At 46.5% G+C, this 12,009-nt stretch overlaps 1 protein-coding gene across 1 annotated transcript; it reads right to left on the bottom strand.

The window, feature by feature from the left end:
- Nucleotides 1–2,504: 2,504 nt before the first annotated feature.
- Nucleotides 2,505–11,989, bottom strand: ZNF217 (zinc finger protein 217). The gene is made up of 6 exons (XM_018570118.1): nucleotides 10,912–11,989; nucleotides 10,487–10,824; nucleotides 9,714–9,839; nucleotides 6,427–7,935; nucleotides 5,152–5,222; nucleotides 2,505–2,745 (listed from the first exon to the last, which is right to left on the bottom strand). Exons 1-5 carry the CDS (start codon nucleotides 11,892–11,894, stop codon nucleotides 5,155–5,157), a joined length of 3,024 nt encoding a protein of 1,007 aa, XP_018425620.1. The 5' UTR covers nucleotides 11,895–11,989; the 3' UTR covers nucleotides 2,505–2,745; nucleotides 5,152–5,154.
- Between the last annotated feature and the right edge of the window lie 20 nt (nucleotides 11,990–12,009).

Genomic DNA, 12,009 nt, shown 5'->3' with positions numbered 1-12,009 from the left:
TTTAGAAGGACCACTTCTCAGGCCCTTTAGGGGGACTTTTGTAGCCACTGAAACACTTTGGCTTTCCTTTGTTGACTGCTACGTCTATGGCAGAGCATTCTAGACACCAGACAAGTCGGCTGGTACATCTGTCGTTCCTAACCTTCAAAGATTTCTACGAGGATTACCTGTAAGGCCCCTGCATGGATAGGGAGCTGCCAACTAAACCCACCAATGACTATCAGGTCACATCCCCACTAATCCCTCAACCCAAGGGCCCAGCGCTCCTCCTTTGTACTATTACACAAGCAATAAAAACCTGATCTCTCCAGTGGGGACAGAACTGATAAACAATGCATATTAAAGTAGGAAAGAGCTTCTATTGCCATCTCTGTGGCCACTGGGGGTATCTCCCCTCATTTTTTGTTCTTGCACCCATCAAAAAAAAAAAAAAAGACAGAAAGTTAACAGAAATATCAATGTAAAGAAAAAAAAAAAGCATCTAGCCCAGTGTTTGTCAACTTACAAAGGACAGGGGACCCTGAAATGTGGCACCTGACATCACCAGAGCGCCACCACAATGTGCGGTATATGTAATGCTGTTAGAGGACTACAGTCAGACTACAGACATACGACAGGAAGTGGCGGTCAGAGACAGGTTTGGTTGGAGACTAGAAATATACTGCAGGAGACAGTGAAGGACACTGGGGACATATAACCTGAGGCTAGTAGAGATTACTGGCATAAAAAATCAATGTTTCCACTCCCAACTTCACACTGCTGGGGTCCTAGCAATGCAAAAAAAGTACCAAAAGGGATGCATGTGGACCTTGGGGCCCAGATCGGGCACCTGGGTTCTAGCCCACCCCTATAATAAAAAACTAAAACTAGACTGACTTTTAAAGGGGGCTTCCAGCACAATGGATATTGTAATGGCTTCCTCATACTGCCCGGTATTTCCTAAGTCACTTGTTCTCTGCCAGAGGTATTTCAGTTGCCTAGGACAGGCCACACAGCTACCCTTTAGGGAGAGAATAGTGATGCTGTACCCTAAGGCAGGGATAGACAAACTCTGGCCCTCCAGCTGTGGTACAACTACACATCCCATTAGGCATTACAAGACTGATAGCCACAGGAATGATGACCACAGGCATGATGGATTTGTAGTTTAACCACAGCTAGAGGACCAAGGTTTGCCTACCTCTGCCCTAGGGCAACCAAAACACCATCTCTAGCACCTCATCAGTGTCTTATAGCCTAAAGAAGGTAGATAAGGGTGAAGAACTCAGGCCAGGTCACTGCGAGCTTGCTTCACTACTTATCATTGACCTGGAACAAGTAAAGCAGGTCAGGAGCTCAATCCCTCACAGAAAACTTGTTCCAGGTCGGTGAAGTAGGACTTGAGAAGCGCAGTGAACACTAAACATGGCGCCCATGCTCCTCATAAATCTGTCCTGACAAGTTCCTTTTAGTGACCTCACGCAACCAAGGATCTATAAAACTCCCAAATACCAGCAAGAAGGGTAGCAAGGCCGCTAGTGCAAAAAGAGGATACCGAGCCACAGGAACGGTCACAGGTCATGGCATCAGTGTTTAAATAGTGTACAGTGACCAAAACCAACATTTTCTGGAAAGAAAAGCAACAGCACCGAGGAGGACCGTAACGGGCCTTCGTATGAGGGTACCCCGCTGATTCAAATGGACAGCTCCAGAAAGATGCCCATTACAGTACAACCTGAAACCTCCCGCCCCAATCCAGCTTCAAGGATCAGTAGACCTATAACCAAAAGGCACTTGATTTGAAATAAAAAATTGTCTCCAATAAGGTTTGTAACACCTTCCCATTCCCGAACAGAAAATCAGATATTACATACAAGTTTTCCCAGTCCCCACCCAGGTTAGCTGCCAATTTGGGCTCAAGAAGGGCCACAACTAACACTCGGCAGCAATTTCTTTTATGGAGTTACTGAACAGGAAGGCGGTCGTAGGTGGACTGCCTAAATCCCAAGTTCTGCCAAGTCTCTGGAAGGTTTACAGATTCATCCAAAAACTTGTTTTCCGTAAATCGACCCCAAAATGTAAAGGCAGATCAGGCCAGGTCCACAATGAGGGTTTGGTGAGCAGGTCCGACTTGAGGGTCAAAATAACAGCAACAGTTGTAGGGAGGGGGGGAGTACAGTGAACAGTAACAGCGCTAGTCCAAGGCACGGAAGAAAACTGACCAAAAAAAACGGGAAAAAAATAAAAAAAAGCCAAACAAAAAGGTTTCGTTTTTCCATCTATACCTGAGGTATCTATATACAAATACAGTGGCCCATCAAAAACAAAACAAAAAAAATTCCATCTGATACTTTTTTTATCCATTTGTCGATCAAGTCAAAGAGACGGGAACCCAAAATTGTAAATTAGCCACTTCATTAAGGAACAACAAAAATGTCAGCCCCTGTAAAAGAGACAAGAGGGGCGCTCAAGTACACAGAAAGGAGTCTCCCATATTTGGTAATTTTTCTTTAGACGGTAAGTTTTCGCCCGAAAAAAAAACAAAAAAAACCCAACATAGATCTCTATGCATTGTACATTCCCAGAGATTTGACTTCAGCAGGGACGCCTTCCGGCACAACTTCCAAAGAAACAAAAAGGTAAAAAAAAGTTTAGTGTCGCTCGATAGTACAAATCACAGCTTGCGTAGGAAGAAAGGCTCCGGCACAGAAGAAAGGTAGCAGCTTGTGAGCACTTTGTCAGGATGCTCCGGTATCTTCCTCAGCCCTGGAAAAACAAGAGGAACAGTCATTACATTGTTTGAACAGATATATATCTATCCATCGTGTCTATCTATCCATCGTGTCTATCTATCCATCGTGTCTATCTATCCATCGTGTCTATCTATCCATCGTGTCTATCTATCCATCGTGTCTATCTATCCATCGTGTCTATCTATCCATCGTGTCTATCTATCCATCGTGTCTATCTATCCATCGTGTCTATCTATCCATCGTGTCTATCTATCCATCGTGTCTATCTATCCATCGTGTCTATCTATCCATCGTGTCTATCTATCCATCGTGTCTATCTATCCATCGTGTCTATCTATCCATCGTGTCTATCTATCCATCGTATCCCATATCCATCGTATCCCATATCCATCGTATCCCATATCCATCGTATCCCATATCCATCGTATCCCATATCCATCGTATCCCATATCCATCGTATCCCATATCCATCGTATCCCATATCCATCGTATCCCATATCCATCGTATCCCATATCCATCGTATCCCATATCCATCGTATCCCATATCCATCGTATCCCATATCCATCGTATCCCATATCCATCGTATCCCATATCCATCGTATCCCATATCCATCGTATCCCATATCCATCGTATCCCATATCCATCGTATCCCATATCCATCGTATCCCATATCCATCGTATCCCATATCCATCGTATCCCATATCCATCGTATCCCATATCCATCGTATCCCATATCCATCGTATCCCATATCCATCGTATCCCATATCCATCGTATCCCATATCCATCGTATCCCATATCCATCGTATCCCATATCCATCGTATCCCATATCCATCGTATCCCATATCCATCGTATCCCATATCCATCGTATCCCATATCCATCGTATCCCATATCCATCGTATCCCATATCCATCGTATCCCATATCCATCGTATCCCATATCCATCGTATCCCATATCCATCGTATCCCATATCCATCGTATCCCATATCCATCGTATCCCATATCCATCGTATCCCATATCCATCGTATCCCATATCCATCGTATCCCATATCCATCGTATCCCATATCCATCGTATCCCATATCCATCGTATCCCATATCCATCGTATCCCATATCCATCGTATCCCATAGCATTGGCCAGCTTGTAATGGGACCTTTCCTGTAAAGCCAAAATATACTTCCAGGTATCACTGCCCTGCTCAGTGTAAAAGGAAAGCTGCCATACAAGTGGAGTTGATGCTACTCGGGGTTTAGGATACTTCGCAACAAGATGATAAGTGACTAACCATAATTGATGCCAAACAACCCACCAATGGGCTTCTCTAGAGTGAGGAATGAGCAGAATTGTTGCCATTTAAAAGGAGATCCATGAGGCAAGTGATTTTCACTCATCCTCAGTTCGAGCCGACGTGTGACTATTAAACTGTCAAATGCACCTGTTAATGAATTCTGAACGATCTCAGAAGCGTCTCACTGATGCCATTGACACAAAGTCCAAAGCCCATCTGCACAGACCTATCGCAGTAATGAGCCTCCCAGAGTGCGCTCATTGGGTCTGTAGCCTGTACCCCTCTTCACCCTGCCCAAAAGAAACCTGCTATTGGGGATCAAAGCGGGGTCTGTTCACTCTTTGTGAAAATGTATTTATTTATTACTATGCGACTATTATTAATGCTAATAAGTATTTAAAGGAGAACTATGAGGCGAGTGAAAATCACTCAGCCTCATAGTTCGAGCCGACGTGTGACAATGAAACGGTAGAAAATAGATCGGGAAGTGAGCGAACACATACCGGCGCTCGCTCACTTCTCGATCATGTCCCTGCAGAGAGCCGTGACTGTCACTCACAGCTCCCTGCAGGGATTCCCCCCCTCCGATCATCCAGCGCTGACTGGCGGAAAGGACGGGGGAGGGGGCGGGTACAGCTGGCTCTGCCTCTAGATAGGCAGAGCCAGCTGTCACACAGCTGGTTGGATCTCGACAGTAATATCGGGATCCGTCCCGGCTGCGGCGGTCTCAGTATACCGTGAGCTCTAGCTCACGGTATACTAAGCTTTGGGTGACGGGAGGACGCTAGTTTGTGTCCTCCCGTGACCCTGAGGAGAACTATGGGGAAAAACACTGACCCCACAGTTTTCCTTTAACCAAGATGGATCTGTAAAAAAGTTGGCACTAAAAGGCAACCATTGAAAAGCACCGGTCACCCACCTACAAAGAAGGCAGCCATGCTATGAAGAAGGCTGCTTTCCCCCCCCAAGCTTCATAACCTACAGTGATCCAACAACCTAAACAAGGTTTCATCCAAGTGACCACTGTCCCCATCTGTGGCCGGTACTCTTGAGAGCCTACATCTGAATGATTGCTTTGGGCTACTGCTGATTGTTACCCTTTAATAAGAGGTTTCAACATACCCTTTAAGTGGTCTTTTCATTCGGTCCAAAGCCTCGTTTTGCTATCCGTTGATACAACGGAGTGTGCTTCACTGCGGGCAGAAAGAAAAAAGTGATTGTTAGATAAGAAAAAAACAACAAAAAAAACCAGAGCATGATCAGCGAGTTAAAACAAGAAAAAAAACCTTAACTGATAATTTACTTCCTAAAAATAATGAACAAACCAGAAACATTAACACAGAGATCAGAGGCTTCTAATACGTTGCCAATGGCTCCTTTGATTTCAGTCACTGGCAAGTGAATTCTACTCTGCCCTCCCCCCTGATCTGCTCACATGCTTAAAGCTGAACTCCAGGCACAAAAACAAATTTAAATATATTCCTAAAGAGCCACATAGAGACGAATCCATTTTGTGTGTTACAAATGTGTTTGAAAACACAGATATGACCTTGCAAAAGTGACAGGGTCTCTTAAAGGTCCAGCCCGCTTATATTAACTTACGCATCGTTCCCTGCTGACCCTTCCTCTGCTGAAGCCTGCCGCGAAAAGCCCTGGAGGTCATTGTCAAAGCTTACACTGAGGCCATGGTCACTCAGTCATGGGACAGTACTCGAACATAGCAATCCTCTGCTAGGCATGGGCACAGCACCATGAGAGGAGGTCACATGTCACCCATACCTGGGAACACCAAGTATTTTGCAGCAATCATCCGCTAGGCATGGGCACAGCACCATGAGAGGAGGTCACATGTCACCCATACCTGGGAACACCAAGTATTTTGCAGCAATCATCCGCTAGGCATGGGCACATCACCACGAGAGGAGGTCACATGCTCACCCATACCTGGGAACACCAAGTATTTTGCAGCAATCATCTGCTAGGCATGGGCACATCACGAGAGGAGGTCACATGCTCACCCATACCTGGGAACACCAAGTACTTTGCAGTGACTGACAGAGCACAGTGAAAAGGAATATAATGTTGGCTTTAAAGAGACCCTGTCACCTTGCCCTAAATGGACACTGTGACATGGTCTCCAAGTCAAAGTTTAATAATCAAATTGGGTTATAAAATATTTTGCACATCTGTCAGTCTTAGTAGCCAGTATCACCAAATAAAAAAAGACATCAAAACACAGAACTAAAAACGGAAAGCAATACAGATTACAAAGGAGGTGTGGTAAAAAGAAACCTAGCCTATGCCAATCCCATGTACCCTCTCTGGCAAATTGTACAAGTGTAAACAATTGCCGTGCACTCTACCGTACTGTACTTCCCATCATTTTAACAAGATTACCTTCCATTGCAGAAGTAGATCCCTGACCAAGAGGTGTATTGGGGATTCGGTATAATGACCCAGCAGCCGCGTGTTCATAGAATTTCAGGACTTCACGAGGGTCTAACTCGTATGGGTGAGACACTTTGTTGGGTAATTGAGGGTTGATCAACTTGCCAAGCGCCATTTCCGGACCAATAACACTGGCCTGGCCGGATTGCAGTCTCTTGACCACCTCGGGATTCAAGTACTGAGTAGCGATAGAGTTTGACATATTGTGCTTTACTCGTTTGGTGAAGGGTTCACCAAGTTCTGGATAAGCCATTCCAGGCCGGTTGAAAGGGTGCTCTCCAGACCACATCGGTACTATGGGATAGGGACGTTCAGTGGCTGCCGTTGTATTGCTCTTCTGACTGGTAGGATTCCACTGAGGATTTCTTTGCTCAGGCTGTGGCATTCTCTCTAAAAGGTGCGTGATGCCTTGCAGGTCCGGCTGCATGGATCTATAATTTCTGACTTGCTGGCCATTTTGTTGAACAGTCTGAGGTTTATTCTCCTGAATGGGATGAGGTTTATTCTCCTGAATGGGATGAGGTTTATTCTCCTGCTCCACACTTGGCGGATTCACAGCTTTGTTCGCCTGAGCCGGTGCCCGCTTTGGTTTCTCGTTGACCTTGGTCTGGGACGCTGGGCGACCCTTCGGCCTGGGGGTCTCCAGCTGTAACGGGGACACGTCCACACCCTTTAATGCTGGAGGACAACCGGTGCGTCTCATTTTCAACACGAGACCCGGGTTTTTCCCTCTGACCCCAGCTTTATGAAGAGGTTCGTAGTTCTGTTTGTGGGTGAGTCTTTGGTGCATTGACAACACTTCTGGATATAAGGTTTTGTAGGTGCAGTAAGGGCAGGTGGGCGTGGCCAGTAAGGCACGGTTGTATAACTTGGTTGACACCTTCTTGGCAGATTTTGTACACAAGTCCATGGGGGCCGGATCATCCTCTAAAACGGGGTCCAGTTTGAGGTCATTATTTTGGTCCGTTGAGGTTGCCTCCTCCATAAAATAAGGATCATCATCCAGGGTTTCCGCACAAGCCAAGGAAATCTCTTCCTCTCCATCTAGAGGTGGAGTTGGGGTTTTCGGAGGTTGGCAAGGAGTAGCCGCCCTGGCCTCCTCTTTCTTCACTTTCACAGCTTCCGTCTTCTCAAGAGCCACTAATTGATTTTTCAGGCCCCGTTTCGCATTGACAAGTGTGTTGCGCAGAGCAGACATGCGTTTTGGTGGTTTGGCCATCAGCGGATCCTCTTTGTCATCATTTATGGGTGGTTCGGATATATGGTTCTCCTGGGGTTGGACAATAGCAGCAGGTGGTTCAGGCAATTTCTTAAGAAGCTGTAGGTTCTTGCTGATGCTTTTCACTCGAGCGTTGGACTCTCCCGGTTTGAACTTGTGGTGTCTCTCCAAGTGATACCTCAAGGAGGTCTTCTGGGCAGCAGCGTAGTCACAAAATTCACATTTGTAAGGTTTTTCACCTAGAAACATAAGAGTAGAATATTAGACTCTGGCTTTGATAAACAAATATATAGTCACAATGAGAACTTGGGCAAAGTTATTTGGAGACTCCTGCTGACTTCTGCTCCGGAGAGAATGGAAACACCTTTGTCATCTGAGACAATTGAATATTTATCACTAGGCGGATGAAGTCAGCGCTTAGCTTGCCAACACAGCATAGCAGACAGCAGGTGGAGCTCCTCCTGGCTGGATGACCCAAGGCATCATCAAGCCCCCGGTCAGCTCATATTATACTAAGCCACTGCTCATTATTGGAGGAGCTTGCTTTGCCTTGGTCAGAGGGCTACTGCTCAATATGCACAGTGACTTGACCTTGTCCGCCATTAAAGATCAGTAAGCTGCCATCTGGCCCTGAGCAACTCGGCCCACTACGCACTATACTGAGGCTTTAGATTTCTGACTAATGCCAAGAGTAACCGCTCCGAGGGCTGAGCTCTTTAACTCCAGGAGCAGGCTTAACTCATAGTTAGGCAGAAGCATAAGCCCCCCTGTATATTGTGAACTCAGAGACCAGAGCTCTCCAGGTATATCAGATTCATTACCATATTGTGTTAATAGGGAACCTGTTTCCTTACTATGCATCCACAAAGAACACATTTGTAGAGGGTTTTCTTGTTGCCATTTACATACATTTAGAACATCTCTGCAATACAAACACAATCCTCTTTGTCTTGTCACTTAACATAAGCTGCAAGTACAGAAAAATAACTTTTGATTGGCTAGAAATCCACTGAGCTCCTAACTTCCTGTTGAGTAAAAAACAGTGCCTTGGCTGCATGAAAATCCCAACCAGCATTGTCATCCAAGCCTGAGTAGTCTTGTTGACCACAGAACACCACCACTCTCCTTATTTCCATAACATCTGTGAGAGGTGTTCTGTAGACCACCAGGAATAAACTGGGCAGGGTTGACAACACTGGTTGGGATTTCAGCGCAGCAAAGGCAGCGTGTTGTCAGCTCAAACAAGGAGCTAAGCCCGTGACACACTGCATGCAAAGCCATGTAGAGCAAAGCAAAGCTGTCAGGCACGGAGCTTAGCATGCAGCGTGTGAGCCGAGTGCAGCCAGATGAATGACTGCATCTTCAGCCAATCAGCTCGCACGTAACAACCGGATGGACTTTGCATTGTGGCACACGGGTTTATACGTGCGAGCAGATTGGCTGAAAATGACATTTTTCATCTAGGCACGCTCAGCTAGGAGAGCTCTCACAAGCTGAAGTGCCAGAGAGAAAATGACATGACTCTGCATGCAAAAGCAGCGTGCCACCGATATGCGCGTCAGCGTCTCACCATCTTTCTGGCAGGAGAAGTTTGAAGGCTGGCCGCAGGCTAGCCTGGATTTGTGGGAGGAGCCTGTGCCTTTAAAGACGGCACGGCTCACAGGGAATTACGTCGGCGGGTCACGAACGTCCCCACCCGCCCATTCCCCTTGCTTTCATTCATTAATTTCATTTACATTCAGAGTATGCCCCCTTTTAGGCATACTGACCTAAGGCCAAGGCACACCACAGGCCATGGGGCGGGGGGTGGCGGGGTGTCACTTACTTGATAAGGCTCGGACCACAAATGTATTTTTATGTAGTTTCAGGGTTTTTAAACAGATAAAACATTTGGGAAACGTGCAATGTTGCAGAGATGTACCCAATCACTTTGATTTTACATGCACTGGAAGGCTTACAATGGCACTCTGTGGGTATGTGGGTAACCCGACCAGTGGATTTGTTGGGGCGTCCTTACCTGTGTGGGTCCTGAGATGTATATTGAGGTAATAGTTGGAACGGAAAGACTTTCTGCAGTAGCCACATTGTCTGGAGGTTGGAAGGCCTTTCATCTGGACAACTGATTGATCATCCTCATTTTTATCTATGGGGGGGAAAAAAAAAAGTTAATTATAAAATTAAAAATACTACAAAAAATGTGCTTTTCTAAAAGTAAAAATCTCATAATTAATAAAATACTCGATAAACTAAAACATGAGAAGCACTCACCATCTGCATCTTAGGAGAAGCACACCATAATGCACACATTTTGGTTTTCCAACTGGACCTGCTATAAAGCCCAGTAAGGAGGTCAGAGAGGGGCACACGAGAGGCTTTCCTGGCTAATAAAAGGTAATAGCCGGTATGTTGTGGCATCTGCTCTTAGGAGGACTTTTACAAGCACACAATGGAGTTCAGGTGCTGCAAAGCCAAAGCGGAACAAATAAAGCAACTGACACACCACTAGGGTGTGCTACACCCTGCCAAATGTTTCAAGGCAAAGGTAAGGGGAGATCTGAGAAAACGATTCCACAATGAAACAAGAAGCAGAGGAATATGTTCCCTCAGCCTAAAGTTTCTAGAACTTTGCAGGAGAATGCCATGTTGCTATGGGAGGGGGGGAGGTATCTAGAACAGTTCCACTGTCAGACAGGTCTCTCAACAAGGCCCAAATATCCTAAAAATGTTTAAAAACTACATTTTTGACAAGAAGACCAAACACAGAAGCAGCTAAGAACCACCATTTCTCACCAGTAGCTGCAGAATCGCCACCACCTTCTTCCCATTCAGACACATCTTCCATTTTGCTCCCCTCATCTTCCGGGTCGGCTGGATTGTCAGGAGAGTCAGCAGCCACGAGCCCGTCATAACTGGCAGAGGACTCGGAGTCGCTCCTGTCCTTCCTGTGGACACGGGAATGCAAGACGAGCTGGTGGTAGGTTTTAAATAACTTTCCACAGTCATTGCAGAGGGTTGACTTGTCCCGGTCGTTGGGAGGTTTGGTTTCAGCTTCTGCACAAGGTACCCCCACCGCGTAAATTTTCAAATCATCGGCATCCTGTACTACAGCACCCACCTCGCCATCTTCACTCTTAACAGTCTCAGTCTCTTCCGCATGGGCGGGCTGCGCAAGTTTAACGGTATTCCAGAACTCCGTCACCTCGTCTTTGTCAGACGACGAGTCCGTCTCCACGTTGGCTTCGAAGAAGGGTTCCTTCAGTTGGCCGTGGCCTAGGGCAACTTTGCCTTTCGTCGCCAGCTGCCACGACTGGTACGTGTTGAACGGGTCTAGCTCCCCGATCCATTTGCGAGCCGTTTCAGGTTTTGTATCCGCTGCAGAAGCAGGCTTTAGGTTCAAAAAGTTCAAAAAGGCCTCCTTGGGCATTTGCACGCCATCGTTGCCATTCACGTTCTCCTTACAGGAGGCGGTACCGGTTGATTTCCCTGCCAGCTTGGAGCCCTTGGTGTGCATTTTACTGTGCGCCAACAAGGTTTCTTTGTCAGGGAAGTAAAACCCGCAGACCATGCAGAGTTTATAAGGCGAGGTGAGGCTTTCGGTGACCTGCTCTTGTACGATCTCGTTGATTGTAGCGGGAGTCTCGGGAACTGGCTGGTGTTTGTTTTTCCCTCCCGCTCGGGTAGAATGAGTCTTTTTGTGATTTTTCAGAAACCATGGCTCTTTGAATCGCCTCCCGCAAATATTGCAAGAATACGTAAAGGAGTCTTTGTGCTTTTTCATGTGGGACTCCAGGTCGGAGGAGTCAGCAAAGGTTTGACCACATACTTCACAGTCCGAGCCTTCGTTCTCATGTTTAACATCCTCCGTCGGGGACCCTGCGCTCCTTCCACGTTTGTCCTGAGGACTGAGAAACTCCGCCTCCACGAGGAGAACCGTTGGCTCGCAGAGCGTCGGCCGATGTTTGGTCAACACGTGCTTGCCCAGGTCTTCGTGATGTTTGTAGGACCCGTCGCAGAACATGCAGTCGAACGTGACGGCTCCCTCCGCCGGTATCAAAAAGCTCTCTTGGAGGGTTTTTTGGGAGAGAAGGTTCCTACGCTTCATGGCACGGGAGGAACGAGAGCTTTCCATTTGTGAACAAACAGAGCTGCCTATACCATCGGGAACATCATCAAAATCAGCGAGGGACTGAATGGGCATCTTGACTGCCAGTTTTAGCACACTGTAGGCAAATATTCCCCCTTTTGGATCAGTGCAGAAGAACAAGAGATGTGCATTCAAGGATCAAAAAAAAAAAAAAAAAAAAAAAATTACC

Source organism: Nanorana parkeri, unplaced genomic scaffold (genome assembly GCF_000935625.1).
Source record: "Nanorana parkeri isolate BGI_ZX_2015 unplaced genomic scaffold, ASM93562v1 scaffold1460, whole genome shotgun sequence".
Taxonomy (NCBI): Eukaryota; Metazoa; Chordata; class Amphibia; order Anura; family Dicroglossidae; genus Nanorana; species Nanorana parkeri.
The sequence above is the reverse complement of the archived record's forward strand: the minus strand, read 5'-3'. Positions and strand labels throughout refer to the sequence as shown.

What these genes read in the sequence shown, in the direction of transcription:
- ZNF217 (XM_018570118.1), bottom strand. Translation starts at nt 11,894, where the DNA reads ATGCCCATTCAGTCCCTCGCTGATTTTGATGATGTTCCCGATGGTATA. An exon ending in AACGTGGAGACGGACTCGTC is followed by an intron (nt 10,825 to 10,911) that starts GTCTGACAAAGA and finishes GACTGTTAAGAG; the next exon opens with TGAAGATGGCGAGGTGGGTG. An exon ending in ATCTACTTCTGCAATGGAAG is followed by an intron (nt 5,223 to 6,426) that starts GTAATCTTGTTA and finishes TTCTGCCCGCAG; the next exon opens with TGAAGCACACTCCGTTGTAT.